The following is a 20,514-nucleotide window of genomic DNA, read 5'->3' as shown; positions in this document are numbered from 1 at the left end:
CTCCCTCCGAGAGGATCTAGAGGTAAGCCTCAGAAAGGGGCCTTCCTCAGAGGAGATGGCCTCAGGCACTCTGAGGTGTTTGTCTCTGGTTTTATATTGTATACCCTTTCACACCATTGAGAGGCAAGACAAATATTTCACTCATTAAGAGACTGTATTAAACCCAGTCTCAGGTAACTGGTTAAGGGGAAGAGGGAATAGGCTACCCTATTACTTCCTATACAGTCCTTGATCTGAAAGGCATGTAACCTTACTCAGTCAGATTTCTCTGTCCAGTCCCAGCTAAATAATCCCTTTATAAATTTAGTTAACTGTTTGGACTAAGAGATTGTAATAGGAATAGGTTCAGGAAGGCAGGAAGGACAAGGGAGCTATGCTCTCCTTTTTGAGAGCCCTCAGACCCTCTCCTCCCCCTTAGGGGTTTGAGATATCTTTTCCTCAGATTGAGGGAGGTTAGAAATGTTTGTTTGAAAGAAGATCAATTTTAGGCTTGAAGGTAGAAACAGGATCCTCTCAGGTGGCTTTTGGTGATTCCTCAGCCCCTTGCACCAGTCCTGTCAGGTCCAAGTCTCAGATCAGAAGTTCAGAGGCTCCTCAGAAATCTCTCAGGTCATTTTTCCCCCCTAGAAGTCTCTGCTTTCCCACTGCCACTGGTTCTGTCTCAGTCCTCATCTCAGGGTTCCAAATCTTTCCCTGACCCCCATCCTTACAGAAACAGAAATTAGCTCACATGGCAGAATGAAATTTACATGTGGTTATATACATGAGACTTTGTTCATATTATATGAAAAATTAGTTTGAGAATTACTCTTATCTTTCTCTGTATAAATTCAATAATCAGGTGATTCATTTGGTCCCTTTTCCAGTACATTTTCAAAGGAAATTCTCTTTTTTCTTTCAATATATTCTGACTGAGGTCCACAGTAAAATAATGAAAGTAGTAATTTCAGTGCTGCTTTTAAAAAATAATTAATATTTTATACATAAATAACAGTAATTTTATGAGTAGACTTTTTTGATAGAATGAGTATATATGTTCATATTATGAAAGCATCATCAGTTTTAGGAAATGTTGCTCAAGGATCCATTCATTCTTATCAGAATTAAAAGAGGTTACTTCAGAATCTGCTTGATGTGTACAAGTAGTTTCTGTTCTTTTCCCCTACTTCTTACATGAAGATTTTCTTTAGTATGCCTTTCCTCTCCATTTTCAACTACCCACTTAAAAAACCCCAGCTACTACTTAATCTATCTTTATTTTAAAATTCTTTGATTACATTATCTCATTATGTGATTTAAATGGGGGAAAATTTATTCTGAAAAGGCACTCTGGACACTTGGAAGTGTTCAGGCAAAGGAGCAGAGGCAGGAAAATGTGAGTTGTGAACAAAGAGGAGGTCAGTTTGTTTATGTATGGAGGGCATAGAAAAGAGCATTGTAAAAGAAGAGTGAAATTTCCATGGATTAAGATTATTCTAGGACATGAAGAATGGATTAAAAGGAGGAAGGGATATAACACAGCAGGGAAGATATTGCAGTTGCTCATGAGAAGTGGTAAAGAGGACTTAAAGTAATATGTTATCATGAAGAAAAAAGTGATGGATGAAAAAGCTTTTGATAGAATTTGGAAACTGATTTGACAATGGTTATCTCAATTTGAGATGTGAATTTCCTATTTCTATGATGGTATAGTATTCAAAATGCTGACCTCTTCTTCCCTGACTTTTGTTCACAGCTCACATTTTCCTGACTCTGCTCCTTTGCCTGAACACTTCCAAGTGTCCAGAGTGCCTTTTCAGAATAAATTTCCCCCCAAATGACATAAATATCTTTGACTTGTCCCCTCTTTATAGCCCTTATGTGGTTGTAATGGCTAAAAACTCTTGTTTTGTTTTGAGAAGAAGGTTATGTTTTCACCTGCTAACTTAAGAAGAATTTAAGCTTAAAAAATTATTAAATGACTTCTTAAAAATTTAGACTAAATTGTTTCATTTAATACATTGATTAAGTACTTGATGAAATTTTTGCTCTTATATATATATGTATATTTCAAACCTATTTAAAAAAATTTTTAAGAATAGTATAGAAAGGAAATCTATTTTGAAATATTCAGATAATTCAGTGATGTTTCAAAATTGTATTAATTTCAAGACTTTGACTCATGTAATAAGCATAGGGGGGAATTTTGACATTTAAGAATTCAGAATCAGGGTTTTGCCATATATGGTTTTTATTTCTTGTCTGGAAAACATAGCTCAATGAGTTAAGATGAAGTTTTTTTTTTCTTCTGTTGAAAAAGAGACACCTATTTAAAAGCCATTCCCATGTAGCAGTGGAATATCTCTGAGAATTTCAAAGCATCCTTCTGATCATGTATTTATCTCAGGAATGCTGTGTCAGAAATCAGAACACTCCTCATATCTTAGGGATTATCAACTTCCAAGCTATAGCTGGAAAGTATACAGTAACAGCTACATGAGTGAAGCTTTGCTGAAAGCCTGCCAGGTTATGGACTTTTGCAAACAGCAAGGTGTTTGTGTGCATTCCCATGCCAAAAATCTTCTTATCTTATTTCAAGATCCACTTTGTTGATTAGTGGATGCCAGTGGTTTTGATAAAGTTCTTGATAAAGTTCAAGGCCTGATCTGGTTTTTCAGCTAGATTCTCAGAAACTAAAGTGCTATATAGCCAAACATATAAGTACCTTTCTTTCTTTTTGCTAACATTTATGTAAAAGTTTGTGACAAAACCACTTTAAATCTGGGATATTTTAAATTATTTATGTAAAGTGGGAATTTAATATTGCTTACAGATTTTTTTACTTTTTAAGACAAAATTTGTCTACATTAATAAAACTGATCCTTGTGCATTTACTGCATTTATTAACTAAATTCTAACTTATTAAAAATAAAATTTTAACTTAGTATTTAGATTTAAATTCAGATTAATTTAGTTAATCAGCTTTTTAATCATAACTTTTGAAATCTTCCATGTGAAATAAATTGTTCAGTTTCTACTGGATAATTCTGAAAATGCAGATAGTTATTGAAAGTCTATGAAATGAGAGTTCATTTTTCTAAATCTTTAATGATTAAATAAGTGTCAGTTTATAAAGAAGAGTTTGGTGTTGACCAAATTTATCTTTATGTAAAATCCTAACATATTGCTGAAAATCGGATGTAATGTTTACATTTTACTGTATTTTGTTGCTTGATTTTTATCACATAAACAACACTTGCTTAATCCAAAACAGTGTTGTCTTTCTGATTTTTTGGAATGTATGGAAATGGCACTGCATGAAATATGACCTTCAAATGATTAGCCTTCTATGGTGTGAGTATTCAGTTTCTTTATACATTTTGTTAATGAAGGAGAGAATTCACTAATAGAGATTTGCTCTTGCAGTTATCAAGATAAAGATCCCATTTGTTCAAAGTTTCAGTCTTCTTAATTTTTTCTTTTTATTTTTCACATTTGAATTAGTTCATTTAGTCAATTTAGAACATTATTCCTTGGTTACAATAATCACATTATTTCCCTCCCTCCCCTCTACACACCCTTTCTGCAGCCCATGCACAATTTCATTGGGTATTACTTGTGTCCTTGATCAGAATCTATTTCCATGTTGTTGATGTTTGCACTAGGATGTTCATTTAGTCTACATCCCCAACCATATCCCTTCGATCCATGTTGTTTTCCTTTGGTGTTTTTACTCCCACAGTGTTTCCTCTGAATGTGGATAGTGGTTTTTCTCTTAGATTTCTCCTAGTTGTTCAGGATCACTGCATTGCCACTAATGGAGAAGTCCATTACATTCGATTGTACCACAGTATATCAGTCTCTGTACAATGTTCTCCTGGCTCTGCTCCTTTCGCTCTGCATAAATTCCTGGAGGTTGTTCCAGTCCCCATGGAATTCCTCCACTTTATTATTCCTTTGAGCACAATAGTATTCCATCACCAACAGATACCACAATTTGTTCAGCCATTCCCCAATTGAAGGGCATCCCTTCATTTTCCAATTTTTTGACACCACAGAGAGCATAGCTATGAATATTTTTGTACATGTCTTTTTCCTTATTATCTCTTTGGGGTTCAGTCTTCTTTAAATGAACTTTATAATGATGATAATATGTAAACAGAATAGAGCTAATCAGTTGATTCAAGTCATTAGTTATTCTTTTTAATTTTAAAATTATAATTTTGAATTTAAAATTTTAAAAATCAGTTATCATAGCATTAAAAATTTTTATGTGGCAGTTAGCTCATAGTAGGCATTTAATTGTAGTTTCCTTTTATGACTTTCCACTGAACTGAGATGTTAAAGTGAACATGTTTTATGTCCAAGTCTAATGATTTGAGAGGAGATTAAAAAAATAGTTGAGTGGTAAATTGAAAGATGTTCATTTATGACAAAATGCTTATTTTTTGTTTTGTTTAAGTAGTGTCATACAACTTTGTAACTTGACAGTTTTCTTGTTAATATGGCATATGCTTTTTAAAACATAAATTATTTTCATATTTGCAGGTGTGCAGGAGTATTCAATGTTGGTCTTATAGAGATTATTCTATCAAAATTGAAATGATCTGTAAAGGCAATTATGTAATAAGTAAATCTCTAATTTTTATGTTATTATCTGCATTAATTGTGCTTCATCTGTTACTTTGTTATTTAAGTAAAATATTTGCGTAATCTTCCATGAAAACATGGTTGAAAGTGTGATAGGAAGTTCCCGATAGTAGCCTTAATTACTCAACACTATAAAATGTCTGTTTCAAGCCTGGGTTTATGAATGAATCTCTCCTAAAGATATTGAGATGATCCTTTATAGACTTAGGGAACGGCTTTGTATGATTTCTTACTCTCTTTAACCTTTAAGCAAGTTTTTGGGAAATAATGTAATCCTGCAGAAAAACCTGACCACAATGGAGTTTTCTGCCCCATATGTTCAATGTAAATTCAGTTATGAGGACACACATTCAATATAGTGTTCTAGATATTAGTCATACTTAGGTGTAGTGGAAAGAGCACTGCATTTTGGAGTTATTCCAATCCTGCAAGTTAGTATTGATATATTGTATTGATAAGTATTGATATATTGTATTGATACTATCATTAGTAGAGAAAACTTAGTTCAGGAGAGCAACGGTCAATAAGCATCAGAGTTAGGATTCCATCTTAGATTTCCTAGTGCTATAGGTAGCATTCCTATGTCCCTAGTTTTCTCTACTTTATATTGAATATTAACTAATAATTTTTTTTTTGTAGCCATAATTTCTCCCATTTTCTTTTAAGGTCATGGTTCATAGGTATTTGTTTCATATTTCTTCAGGGCCTATTTCTTTTCTATTTGTACCTGAGTTTTTGATCTTTAACATGGGTTCTTTGGAATTATCTTGATCAGAGGGGCTATCTTTTACAGATGGTCATCCTTAAAATTTTACTATTATTGTGTACAATATTCTCCCAGTCTTCCTCACTTCATTTCACATAAGTTTATATATTTCTTGCTAGGTTTTTCTGAAATGATTCTTCTAATAGCACAGTAGCATTCCATCCATCACAATTGTAACCAGATTGTTTAGGCATTCCCCAATAAGTAGATATTGCTCAATTTCAGATTCTTTACTTCTTTAGTTACTATGCATATTTTTGTAAAAATAGGTGTTTTTTTCCTTTTAAAAAAATCTCTTTGGGATATAGATTTAATTGGGGGTATTCCTGGATCAAAGAGTATGCACATTTTATAGCCTGTTGTTCATAGTACCTAATTATTCTGTAAAATGATAGGACTATTTCACCACTTCACCTAGTGTCTCTCAGTTTATACACTTCCCCTCAAGCATTTGTCATTTATGTTTTTTGTCATGTGTAAGGGCCAGAATGTAAGAGGTTAAAATTAAAGGGTTGGACTAAATTGTTTAAGAGTATGATCACCAGGAATTAATTCCAAATGATTTTTCATGGTAATTTATTTATGAAAGGAGAAAAAGTGAAAGTAAGAAAATCAGAGAGAGGATAGAGTAAGATATCTAATCTATCACACTAAGTATTTTGCTCCAGCCCCTGGTTCAACCCAGGCTGGGCTAATTAGTCCTCAGCTAGAGGGGCCTTAGACTTGAGCTGAGGGCCTGGTGGTGAATAAAGCAAGAGCTTCAGCCACAAAGCTTCTCTCAAGAGGGGGAAGCTTCTATTGAGGCTAGTCCCTTCAGAAAATTCAGGAAAGGAGTCAGCCTTTTTGATTTACTTACATGATAGTTCTAAGGGAGAGATTTAAGAACAGTCTCATCAAGTTCAAGGTCTCAGGTCCAGTAAGCAGGTTTTTCATCAGCCTCCAACTTGAACTCAGAACTCAGAAGAAGAAACCCTCACCGGAAGTTGTAACTCCTTTTAAAGACACTTTTTTGCATCACTTCTTGTGCCTTCCTTTACTTTTTATGTGGACAAATTATAGTCTTTAGTTTTGCTTAGGAATGCCCAGGGGGTAGTCAGTGGTTTCTCATTCATCACCCACTTTTGCACATGTGTGTCACAGAACTCCCCCACTCAAGTGTAAGTGGGGTGTATAGGCTTCTGGTAATTAAATCTAAAAATGGGCAGGGGAGAGTTAATCCCATTTTCACACATATCTCATTGTTGTCACTCTCTTGAATGAAATTATTGATTGTTTCTATGATTTATTCTTTGGCCCACTCCTTTCTTTAGGATTAGCATATTTACTTTCCAATGAAGTTTTCATCCTTGTTTTCATCACCTTTTATTAAGTGTAATTTTTATTAAAATATACTCTAAAATACACTTAAATATTTTGCTTTTTTGCATTTGATTGCAAAGTTTTTATGCCCTAACACATGGGCAATTTTTGTGAATGTGCCTTGTATAGCCAAGAAAAAGGAACAGTCCTTTCATTTCCTTTCAGTTTTCTTCAGATAGCTCTCATATTTTAATATTTTTTAGATTCTCCTCAACTCTTTAATTTATTTCTTATTCATTTTATGGCGAGATTTATCTAGCTCTGAGAAAGGATATTTGAGGTCCCCCACAAGTGTGATTTTATTGTTTATTTCTTCATGTACTTTGTTTAACTTCCTCTAAGACTTTGGATGCTATGCCAATTGGCACATAAATGGTTAGTATTGTTATTTCTTCATTGTCTGTGGTATCTTTTAATATCATGTTGTTTCCCTGCTCATCTCTTTAAATTAGGTCTGTTTTTGCCTTTGTTTTGCCTGAGATCATGATTACTACCCTTCCCTTTTTTACTTTAGCTGAGGCATAATACTTTCTGCTCTAGGCTATCATTTTAATTTTGTGAGTATCTCTCTTTTTCAAGTATGTGCCTCATAAACAACATATTGTTAGATCTTCTTTTCAAATCTATCATGCTCTCTTTCTTTTTTATGGGTGAGCTAATGCCATATACAGTTATAATAGTATTATATAATAATGTACAATATACTTTATTATTCCTCTATATTATTGATAATGTCTATATTTAATTTATCAGTTAAACTTTATCATATATATATATATATAATATGCACACACACACACACAAGTATGTATGAGAAAATCATGCTATATAGAGGGGTAACAGGTGTTCCCTTATATCTGTAGTTTTAGCCTCCCATAGTAGGGCTTGAAAGTATCCCTTGCTGATATGTGGGCCCTGCTCTACTTATTGTGATTTCCCTCCATTCTGTTTTCTTCTGTTTATCTTTCTCCCTTTTTATCCTGTCCCCCCTCTAAACTTTGTTTTGCTTTTGATTACTATCTTCCTTTATCTGCCCTCCTTCCTATTCCTCATCCCCTTTCTATTTTCTCTTCCTCCTATTTCCCTATTGGTTAAGAGAGGTTTCTGTAACCAATTCAGGATTTGTGTGTGTGTGTGTTGTGTGTATATCTATATTTATTTGTCTGTATATCTGTCAAATTTCAAACTTCTCTAGTACTAAGGGAGAACCAGAAAAGTTTTACACATATTTTCCAGATCATGGGGGTGCTATATCCCTAACACCCACAATGTAGAAGGGATTTCTGGATATAGCACCCCCATGATCTGGAAAATATGTGTAAAACTTTTCTGGTTCTCCCTTAGTACTAGAGAAGTTTGAATTTTTTCTTTTTTCTTTATGGGGTATTTACAGTTTCTTACTGTAAAATTTGTATTAAATATTTGGTCACAAGTTATATAGTTTGAAAAGTTTTTTCTGTGTTATCTGTTGGTGTTCATGTGCCATCTGAGGCTTGTGCAAAATACCTTCCAAATTCCCATTTAATTTCTTATGCTGACCCATGATATATTGAAATTGTGATGGGGGAAAGCTATGATGTGGAAGGGATACCTGTATATTTTTGTGTGTGTGTGTTCATGTATTTATTCTTCATTCTTTGAACCAATTTAGATATGAGTGAGATTCAAGCCTTCCTTGTCTCCCCCACCATTTCCTCTCTACTGTAAAATCTCTTGTATACCTTTTTCATATGAGTTAATTTCCCCTATTTGTCCTCTCCTTTCTCCATTTTTCTATGTCACTCTTCTTTCTCACCCATCAATTTATTTATATCATCATAATCAACTAAGTCCTGCAACCTCTTTGTAGAATCCTTCTAATTGCCCTAGTTCTTAGAAGTTACATGTATCATATCATCTTCCCATATAAGAATATGAACTGTTTAATCTTGAGTCCTTTGTGATTTTTTTGTTCCATTTGTGTTTTTTCCTTGAATTATTAAAAATTATTAAATAATTATTGAAAATCCTCTAATTCATTAAATATCTATTTTTTTTTACCTTGAAGCATTATAATTAATTTTACTCAGTAAGAAATTATTGGTTGTAACCTTAGATCCTTTGCATTCTGGAATATCATATTACAAGCCCATTCCATCTATAAATGTGGTAGCTGCTAATCTTATATGATGTTGACTGTGGTTCTTTAGTTAAAAGGTTTCTTTTTGGATATTTGAAGTTTCTCTTTGACCTGGGTGCTCTGGAATTTGGTTATAATATTCCATGGGAGTTTTCATTTTGGGCTCTCTTTTAGGACCTGATTTGTAGATTCTTTCTATTTTATTCTCTGGTTCTAGGATATTGAGATAGTTTTTAAATTCTCTTTTGTAGTATGATTTCTAGGGTTTCAGATAGTACAATAATTCTTAAATTATCTTTTAAATTATATCCCCTCAATCTATTTTTCATTTAAATTCTCTTTCCATGGAGATATTTTATATTTTCTTCTATTTTCTCATATTTTTTTACTTTCTTTATTGATGTTTCTTTATCTCATGGAGTCATCATTAGCTTCCACTGGCCCAATTCTGATTTTAAGAAATTACTTCATTTAGTATACTTATATATCTCTTTTTCCATTTGATTCTAATTTAAGGAGTTATTTTCATCAGTTTAGTTTCATACCTCCTTTTACTTTTGTCCATTTCTGGTATTATTTTCTTTAGAATTTTTTTGCTCCTCTGACCAACCTGTTAATTGTTGTTTTCATAATGTTTTTTCTTTCTCAAGTATTTGCCCCCAATTTTCTTAATAACTATTCTTTTTTTTATTTTTAAAATAAATTTTTTTGCTCTTTCAGGAATGTTTCTGTCCAGTTTATAGAGTTTCTTTTTTCCTTTTGAGGCCTTCATATAGCTATTTTGACATCATCGTTTTCTTTTGAGTTTTTGTTTTGAATTTTGTTCCTTTGCCCAGACTATTATTTTTACTTTAAACTTTGTGTTAAAGTTGGACTCTGTTCCTAATATATGTCACAGGGAGTACAGAGGCAGTATCTAAAGCTTTAGGCTCTTTTTTCACTGCTGTTTTCAGAGTTATCTTCCAAAGAGGGTGTGATCCAAGGAAAGGTGTGGTCATTGCCTTTTCACTCTACATTCTACTCCAAGAAGACCCTCTAATTCCTTGGGATTGTAGTCAGTACTACTCCTCAGGGTTCCTGCTTTGTTGAGACTAGAAATGATCCTGTTTCCCCGGGGTTCCAATTTCCTCTTGACTAAATGTATCAATGGCAAAATTGGCTATATTTATTTGGGGGGGTTACTTATTTTTGCCAAAAAATTATATATAAACGTGTGTGTGATGATAGAGTCTAGCCCCTCTTACTGAAGTTTGGTGCACCTGAGTATATAAAATATATTATTAGTTATTTTTCAAAACCAACTTTTCTAAGTCAAATTATATGCCATTTAAGGATTATTTGCTAGGAGATTTCTCGTTGACCTCAGTAAATTTGAATACCTAGAAATTATTCCATGTGAAAGCTGACAATTAACTATAAGAAATGACTTTAGTAGATTAATACTGAGGAAACATTTGTTTAATTTTTCATTATTATTTTAAAAAATTATATTTTGGCCTATTGCTTATACATTTCTAAAGCAAAAAAATTAACTCTAAGAAGAAAAATAATGGGAGTACCACATATCTAATACTTAATAGAAATTAAAATGAATATTGGGGAATGAGCGCCTATTTATAAGTCTTTTGCTTGAGGGGCTCAGGTGGCTATTAGGTCTATTTTTTTAGTATATAGTTAACATTGGCAGTCACCCTTATAATGACATGACACCCGTTACTCTCAAGTATATTGAATAGCTAGCTACTCTTAGCACATGGGGGTTTGATTTAATTGGCTGGTGTGCCTATTCTTTTGTGTTAGATAGCAATGTCAAGTGGAATATATTTTGTCTTTTGTAGTTTTTCTTCTGAAAGTTATAAAAATGTATTCAACTTTTGTGTTTTTTTAAATGTACTTGGAAGAAAAAGATTTATACTTTAGAAATGATAATTAGAGTCAACTAAGTAATTTTATTTAGATACTTAATAATAACACTTTAAAGGTATTATGGGAATATTTTCATTTTGCATTTACTCTATTGTCAACAAAAGATGTGATTAAATAAATTGAATTTTGAAGACTTTAGGATTATGGTTAACACGAGGTAATTAAGAGTAAGCACTGCTGTGGGATTGCATTATATATCAGCTGTTCTCTTTTACCTCATTAGCTGTTTTTTTTAAAAAATGTTTTATGGTATGGAGCCAACTTCAATTAAAAATGGCTTTAACCAGGTGTTTTAGGTATTTTTATGACATGTTATAATTAAAATTAGAGCATTATAAATGTCTGACTTAAAAAACACATTAGATTGTTTTTCTTAATTTCATAATATTTTGCAGCCATCTTGATGTTGCTGATTCACTGTATACCATAAAACTAAACATTAAGTTACAGTCTTATAACATTGACGATGTGTTCAGCTGTCACTGAAACTGTCTTTTCAAGAATTTTCCTATATAAAGTTTCAGAAAGTTTTGGTTTTGTTTGGAACATCTTAATCAGAATTTTTGTCACAATCAAGGAGAAATTTAATTTTTTTAAAAAATTGAGTGTTCTTTTACTAAAACTTAATACTCTTAAAATTTTTCACTTTAAAAACACATTACTTAAGAGGTAATGTGGTCGAATGGATAGAGAGCCATACTTGAAGATAGCAAATCCTGGGTTCAAATATGACCTCAGACACTTCCTAGCTGTGTGACCCTGGGCACAGTCACTTAACCCTAGCAGTTTAGCCTTTGTTGCTTTTCTGTCTTAGAACTGATATTTAGTATCAGTTCTAAGACAAAAGGTAAGGATTTTTAAAAAGCTACTTCCAGTCATAACAAGAATCTAGGATTTGTAGTCAGAGTACTTGGGTTCAGGTTGTAGCAATATACCTTACCTGATCAATATAAAACCATTTCTCCCTATGCCTCAGTTTCTTCATTTCTAAGATAAAGACCTTCCTATCTCTACATTTCATAAATAAAGTTATACCTGGCTGCTAGATTAAATGCTAGTTGGAGAAATGTAAGTTTAAATATTTAAAGTGATAAAATAAGTTACTATAGTTTTTATATGGTTTATGATCCAAGTGAATATAAGTATTCATTATGTAACAACATTAGAATGAAAAGCCAGAAAAAATGGAATTCCATGTTAAATAATATTGAAATAAAGAAATACAACCTAGTAGCTAGAGTTTAGGGGAGGGTTTGGTTGACATCTATATTTTTTTACTTACCGTTTCATTTTTATTACAGGAGTGTCATTGTTGCAACCAAGAAACCTACCCTTTCACCTTCTCCTGCTACTCCAAATATGCCTACCAATGCTGTTAGTGTGGTTTCTTCAGTTGACTCTAATCAGGCCTCAGACTTAGTGGGAGCATCTCCTGGTGAGTTAATGGGGAAAAATGAAATAAAGTAGTCAAAATAAGCATTAAGTTTTCTTGGTAAATAAATTGATTTAAAGTAGTATTATTTAATTTTCCTTGATTAATTATAATAACTCCTTTGGACTTCCTTTTTGCTGATTGTTGGCTAATTTTCTAATTAAAATTTTTATTGTTACTATATTAATAATCATTAAAATTAATTAGATATATAATTATATTTTCTTTTATAAAATCAATTTGATTAGGTGTTATTGATAGAATGTGTTTAATTTCTACTTGTTTGAGGGATGGTTTTATACTCCCTGGATTGATGCTGAAAGACCTTTGTGAGGCTGACTTGGTTTTTTTGGGGTTTCTCTAACTCTGAGCAGTTGACGTTGACACTGAGAAGAGAAACTTGGCTTTTGGGATTTGGTCTCTGTCTCTCTGGCTCTAAGCAGTGGAAGCTGATCAGTGGAGAAGCTTTTGAGTTGGTGGTCTGTAAGAGAGTTGAGCTGGCCAGGAGAAAAGGAGAGATTTTGAACTTTGTTTCTTTCTTGGGTTAAGCTGAGAGACCTGGCTGATTTGTGAAGAAGAAGAAAGAAGATTTTGAACTGCTGTTGTCCTCCATCTCCCTAACTGTCTCAGAGTCACAGCTTGTGACTGGAATACTTCCTCAAACCTTTCTAAAATTATCCCCATAGTTTAGGGAAATCCTCATCCCTCTTACCTCAGTTTCCCATCCTGTTATCCCAATAAACCCCTTTGACTTGTAAAAGGAAAGGAAAAGGATATCTTTATAGTTTACTCAAGTGGGGAGGGAAGGAGCCAAGTCTTCAAAAAGAACTGGGTGGAGATGGTTGGAAAAGGGAGGGAGTGAGGGAGGAAGGAGGTTAGGAAATAGATTGAAGAATCAGCCATCAGTAGGGATCAGCAGGCAAAACCCAGAGTAAACTCCAGGGCATTCCCTTGTAGGCAGCTCCCCTGTGTACCAGCATCCTTATATGTGGCATCCCTCAACATTTCTTATTCCTACCTCCATTACAAATAGCCTCAGGTTCCCTAAGCAGCCCTCTCTAGTCAAAAGCCAGAGAACAGTTTACCTCTCCATTTCAACAAGTAACATTTTCCAGCCAGTTAACTTCTTCATATTTCTTCATCTTCATATCAGTTTACTTCAGATAAAGCACTGGATATGGACTGAAGCAGGCCCAACTGAAAATACAGTCTCAGATACTATAGCTATGGGACCTTGGGCAAATCTTTTAATCTTCCTCACAGAATTAGTTTCTTAATCTGTAAAATGGGGGATGACAATAGCACTTATTCTTCAGGGTTGTTGTGAAGTTAAAATTAGATAATATTTGTAAAGCATTTTGCGAATCGTAAAGCACTAGCTAGTAACATTATGTTCATATTTTTAGAAATGATTGTGAACTTTTTTGTATGTATTTAAAAGTTTTATTGTTGGTTGTTTCCTTAATCCTGACCTAGGAATCTCAGGGCTAAAGGATATAAACATCTTAGTAACTTAAAAAAAATGCTTTCAAATTTCTTTCCAGAAATATTGATATAATTCATAGCTTCACGTGTAGTATTTTAACATGCCTCTAACTCCCATAGGCCCTCCAATAATGACTTTTTCTGTTTTTTAGTAGCTTTGGTTTCTTGTTGAATTTGAAGTGACCTTTTAGAGTTATGATTTTTTTTTAGTTTTGTCTTTATTTTATTTTAATAACAAATTTACACATAAGTTTTCCAAATTTAGGTTCTAATTTTATTCAGGTTGTTACATGTTGTTTTGAAATTTTGGCTGTTGATAATTTGTATTCTTAAAAAAATCATATGAACTTAAAAGTTATATATCTTTCACATCTTTGTTTAGGGAAAGAATCGGTTACCAGATATTGAATATCAGAAGTTACATAAAACAAAATAAGTGGAGTAGATTGCAAAAAATTAAAACTTTTGAGTAAATAAAATCAGCATAGACGGAATCAGAATTTTAAATAGAAATTAATCAGTCCATTCATCTTCAAGATCAGAACTGGGACCTACTGATCATATATTTTATCAAGAATCAGTGTTATTTCTTGTTATCTGTCTCTTAGTTTTTTATATTCAGTATAACAATTTGGTTCAAAAATCATTATTAGATTATTGGAACAAAATTTATAGTGATTTTTCCTAGGCTAGGATTCCTGAATTGTCACTAAATATAATAACCAATAGTAGTACAAAAAAACCCCAATGCTTGTCTTTCTTTTTCCAATACTTAGTGAGTGAGTATAGGGGAAAGGGAGCAAAAATCTCTTTAACTTTACTCTCCTTACTGTTCTTAGTTCCTTAATTTCTGATTTTCTGTAGTCCACTGCTTCTTTCAGGTAAAGTAGGTTAAATATTTTTTTCTTTTATTAGCAAGCTTGCTGTCTCACTTAGTGATGACTGAGTAAGCTTCCCCCCTCTCATTGGTCAAGAGGCAAATGCTGCTAATGGCTATAAAACTGTCGATGCTTCTTCATTTTAATTTAGTATATGCCCTACTGACTTCCTAGAACAAATGTTATAACTTCACTGGTTTGCTGTACACTGAATAAAATATTTCCCTCTTATTCTAAATTTACTGCCCTTTAATTTCATTTTATGGGCAGAGTAAATAGGATCTTCTGATTGCTTTTAACTGTACTCTACACAATTCAAACTGTTCTGTCTCAGAAGAGTAAAATCAGGTTACTCAGAGGGGACTTAGGCAAAGAGTATGAGCAATGCTTTTGATATAAACTTATACTAACAAACAACATTTTTTTCTAAAGCCGTATTTTATGTCTTAAATCTTCTCAATCCCAAATAAATGCAGTATAAAATAAAACAGTAAAAGTATGGATGTTTAAGTTAAAGAAAGGGATCTTTCATCTCTGGGAATTTCAATTCCATAAATTTAAGTACCTTCTTTGTGAAAAGTTATTACCTTTTGGAATGCAAACATCATTAAGATATATAACTTTCCCCAGGGACCTGACAGCCTGTTTGGGAGTGGAGATTATAATGCATATTTACAAATAAATATGTTGTAAGTGCATCATTAAATTGTACAAGTAAATTAGCTTCCCAGGGCTTCAGTTTTTCCATCTATAAAACTTAAAATGAAAGCTAGATGATATTTTGATTATCTTTTACTTTCACACGACCATCCTCAGATTTTCTACTCAGGACTAGCCGAGTTCAAAGGAGGATATTGAAAGGAAGCAATGTGATTAGAATGAGAAATCATATTCAAACAGACATTAGAAAAGATAACAATAGGCAGGAGACCATTTTAATTACAAAATATAAAAGCCTTTTTATAAGGAAAACCTATGAATCTAGTATAGGAAAAGAATCTTGGGTGAAGGGAAGGAACCTCATTATATTACTTATCTCTGATGAAAATCTAGTATCTAGGGGCAAGTTAGGTGACTCAGTGGATTGAGATCTAGGTCCAGAGGTGAGAAGTCCTGGATTCATATCTGGCCTCAGATACTGACTAGCTGTGTGAACCTGGGCAAGTCTCTCAGTTCACATTGCTTAGCCCTTAAACACTTTTTTGCCTTTGAACCAATACTTAGTATTGATTCTAAGACAAAAGGCAAGAGTTGTTTTTTTTTTAATAGCCTGGTATTTAGAATATTTTGGCAATTTTTACAAATGTAATAAAATTAAAAGCTGTCCCTCAAAAGCTGAATTTTCAAAGATTATGAATCATTTTCAAATACAATAAAAATTTCCAGCAATCATATTAAAAATATAACAAATTAGTTATAATAAGGAAATGGTAATTGAAGAAACTTGGACTTCACATTATGTCAATATGTTGGAAAAAATAATAAAAGATAAAAATACTCAATGTTGTTTGCACTTGTAAATTGTTTCTGGAACCAAGAATTTGACCAATCATTCTTTTAAAAATGTCTTACAGGTGAGATCTTTTGTTTTTGTATATTTCCTAGCATATAATTTTTGCTTTTGTTCATGTATATAAGAGGTCATTTTTTCTAAATTCATTGTACTATTTGAATATAAATCAGTATTGTATCCTGTCAAAGATTTGATCTGCAACTACTGAAAAAATATGGTTTCAAATTATTTAGTTTAAAAAATGATTTTAAAAATGTTCATTATGTCAAAATATTCTTCCACTTATAGTATAATTATAGTACATTTACATAATAAGCAATATTTTGTTTATTTTGCCTTGGTCATTTTCAGTATTTCATTGAACATTTAAAAATGGATATTTATTAATAATGATTTCTATTTTTCTTTGCTTTATTGGGACTATATTTGCTTATAAAAAGTTTGGTAGAGAACTTACACAGTTTTTGAGAATAATTTTTTTATTAAAAGTGCTAATTATTTTTTTATGTAAAAGAGAAGAAGGCGATTCTTCCCGTCTTTTTAAAATGGAGAGGGGTGATTAGGTTATGTCCCAACATGGAAAGATGTAACTCCAGTGAGAGGTTGAAGGGAAAAGTGGAGAAGCAGAAGAGTTGAGGAAAAGATGCCAATATCTCTGCCTCCTCAAGATTAGTTGACATCAGGGCTTGAGGCTACCTTAGAGAGATATGAGGAAACTTCTCTAACTCTCTTCCCAAAGGATAATTTTAACTGGCTTCCTTTGAGCACTGTATTGGCACAAACTGGAAGGAAAGATGTCACGTTTCCTTGCCAGCAGTTTTGAGCAAAGGGTTTGTAAACAAACCATTTTCTATGGAGATTTGTGACAACTCAGGTCTGGTTTGCCACAGACACGGACAGGATTCAGCTCCGAATCCCATCTCCAATTTGTCTAATCCTTTCTGTTATTATAAAGACAGGCCCAAACCCAGATCTGACTTATACTAAAGATTTTATTGAAGGGAAAGGGTGTGTTAGGGTTTGAGGATGGTGGGAGAGGATGCCCTGCAAACTGTTTCCACAGCAGCTGGATTTCAAGGGCTCAGACTTGAGGCTTCTGGGCCTCAGCCCCCTTTCCCAAGGACTGCTTCTTATAATCTTTACATTATTATAACTTTACCTATATTTTATAATCAGTTCAAGGAAAGGCAAGAGAGATAGACCCAAAAGGGAAGTGGGCAGATTAGCTCTGGTCAAAGAGTCCTACCAAACTCCTGAGTCTTGTGTAGTTGTAGTCAAGTGAAGGAGGGGTTGTGGAAGGATTTCTAGATGGAAGTAGGTACACCAACAAGTAGGAAAGTCATGCTCTTCTCCCTCTTGTGGCTTCAGATCTCCTCAGCCACACAGGAAAAGCTCCTCTCCATTTTCCTTCCAAGGCAGGAAGTCCCTGAGCTGGTCAGAATCCCCTTCAGCTCACAGTTCTCTCCCAGAATCCTCAGGTGACTCTCTCAACTGTCACCAAGCTAGCTGTCCATCAACAGCAGGATCCTTATCCAGGGTCTCTTTCCCATTCTTACATTTAAATATATAGAATTTCTCTTAAAATTTCTTTGTATCAAGTTATGTTCTTTGTGGGGTGAGGATAGTTCCTTGATTACAGGAGTTGTTTTTTTTTTAATCTAAGGGCTATAAACTTTGTTTTTAAAATATTTTGATAGTGAATTTCAATATAATTGGTTTTCTTTGTAATCCTATATATTTTATATATATATATATATATATATATAAACATAATTTTGACAAGAGAGACCTTTGACTTCATCATAGTGTCAATGGAGTTCATGACATTAAAAGGTTTCAGAACCCTTTCCTTTATTCCAAGTTCTGTTTCTTTTGCCGAAATTGATTTTGTTAGGGTTTCTTTTTTGGCTTTCTATTAATTTATATATTCTACATCTTTGCAGTTAATCCATTTTTTAAAAAAACCCTCAATTTTCCTGGCATATAACTTACGTGTATTAGGTTCTAATTATTCTTTTTATTTTATTGTTGTTAACATACAGTACGACCTCTTGGTATGGAGTTAGGAAGATATGAATTCATATCTAGACTTAGACATTGTGTGACTGTGTGACCCTGAGGAAGTTTAAAACATTCTAATTGACTCATTTTATACATCTTCAAAATGGGCATAATAACACCAGTTTTCCACCTTTGTTGTGAGGATTAAATAAGAAAATAATTTTAAAGCATTTAGGACAGTGCTAGGCACATATTAGGTGCTATATAAATGCTAGCTTATTGTTATTATTTCACCTTGTTCATTTTGACTTTGTTGTTTTAATTTTCCTCCTTATTTTCAATCATATTGTCTAAAAGTTTTCTATATTTTTTTGAGGGAGGGAAGTTTTTTTAAACGCTTTTTTTTTTAACACTTCTGTAGTCTTGTTTGTTTTCTCCCCTTGTTTTTTTATAATCTGAAAGATTTTTTTCATTGATGCATCTTTTGGATTTGTTTAATTTGTTTTCTAATATTTGAAATTAAATTAAATTCAGTTTAATAACCCTTTTCTGTTTTGTTATTGTATGTTCTCAGGGTTATAATTTTTACTCTTAGGACTGTTTTAGCTCTATTATAGGACTTTTGAAATTTTATTTTTAGTATTGTCTTCTTTATAGTCATGTCTATCATCTATCTTTCTATTTCTGCATTTCTATCTGCCTTACCTATCTGCTCATTTATATGTATTCATGAATGTTTTCTTTTGAAAGATGTCATCTTTGTCCACAAATTTTTCAGCTATTCAGTTTTGTTACTGTCACTGTTATGGTCATGTGAGATAATATTTGTAAAATACTTTATAAAATAAAATGTATAATATAAATAATAGCTGTTAATATTATTCTTAATAAGTTTGATCTTGTTTGTCCTGGGTTATAAATGACCTATTGGCCACATCTAACCTGTAGTATGTAGTAATCCATAATGAATGTTTGGTTACAAGTGGGAGTTGACAAAGTTTTCTTTTTTTATTTTTTTGCCACATAGATCAAAGTCAAGTAAAACATTTTATTTTTTTATTTCATTTTTGGGAAAGATTGCTTACTTTGGGTTTTATGTCCTGCTTATTATGCTGTAATAGCAAGCATAAATTTGCATGTTTTTTATGTAAAAATAACCCAAATTTAGAAATACATTTATTATTTTCTGTGGTTGAACTACTGTTTATGTAGAGTATCAACTAAGTAATTTTTACTTCTACATCTCTGGCTTTATAGTTTGTGAGTGGTAGTTTGAGAAAAATGTTCATGAAGATACATTGTTTGGGAATTAGTAATTAGAATTAATTTTAATGATATTTTATTGTTTAGGTCATGGTGTGTTTAGATACTTGGGAACCTTGAATAAGAGTAAGATTTCGATGAAAAGGTGCTAGACATATGATCTATTTGCATTTTCTTTTATGTTCTTGTGAATGCCTATAAAACTGTCAGTTTTAAGGAGCCAGTTTATCAGTGAATGGAAAGGGAAAAGATTAGTTTCTGTGGTTCCACATGTTTTAACTAGCTTTTTTAGATATTTGAAGATTAAGTTAAATTTTTGGTTTTGAAATTTGAACATTTCAATTTGTTTTGAAAGCATGTTTATTGTTGTAGTAAATTTATGCATAATAAAAACACAGATTTCAAAAATGTAAAATTAATTAAAAAACCCTACACTTAAATATTTTGAATTGAAAGCAATCAAGCATACATTTAAACTGTATATGTATGTTATTCTTTTCTTTGCAAGTAAAACTTCATATAAATCTAACTTTCCTTAATTTTAAAGCATTTTTTATGAGTCACTTGTGTTCTATAAATTAGTAAGATATAATTTTAGGATGGCATGTATTAAATAATCGATTCATGTTTTCTATACTCATCTATATTGTGTTCTCTACTGATCCATTATTATTTCCAATACTTACTGTTAAACATTTGGGTAGAATGATACTTAAATGTTGGTCTTTCATTGTCAAAATGCATAATTGCTTATACTCATTTAGATAAATGTTTACCATAGATCAAATATTGTTATTCTTGATCTCATTTGGTGAAGGTAGCTCATATAGTTCTATAAATAGGCACATATTTTACTTCATGAATCTGTATGGTGTGTTTTATAAGTATAGCTATTCCCATTTTAAAGATAATAAAATAGAGACTCATCAAATAATTTGCTTATTATCACATGGTTCATTTCTGAGTCAGGATTCAAATTTATATCTTAATCTAATTTGAATTTGCTATTGAATACATTATTCTGTTTTTATAATACTATTTATGTCTGGAAATAATATTTAATACCATTTTAATTCCCTAATTACCTTAATCATTCTCTTCAAATCCCAAGACCAATATTGTCATACTGTATTTGTAGAATAG

The 20,514-nt window shown here is 32.3% G+C and overlaps 1 protein-coding gene across 1 annotated transcript in view; it reads left to right on the top strand.

Moving 5' to 3' along the window:
* LRBA (LPS responsive beige-like anchor protein) overlaps window positions 1–20,514 on the top strand; it is an 854,371-nt gene that overhangs the window by 273,501 nt on the left and 560,356 nt on the right. The window contains exon 31 of the mRNA XM_056803808.1: window positions 12,101–12,234. Within this exon, the coding sequence (XP_056659786.1) occupies window positions 12,101–12,234 (134 nt within the window). The remainder of the gene's footprint in view (window positions 1–12,100; window positions 12,235–20,514) is intronic.

This window comes from Monodelphis domestica, chromosome 6 (genome assembly GCF_027887165.1).
Source record: "Monodelphis domestica isolate mMonDom1 chromosome 6, mMonDom1.pri, whole genome shotgun sequence".
Lineage (NCBI taxonomy): Eukaryota > Metazoa > Chordata > Mammalia > Didelphimorphia > Didelphidae > Monodelphis > Monodelphis domestica.
The sequence above is the reverse complement of the archived record's forward strand: the minus strand, read 5'-3'. Positions and strand labels throughout refer to the sequence as shown.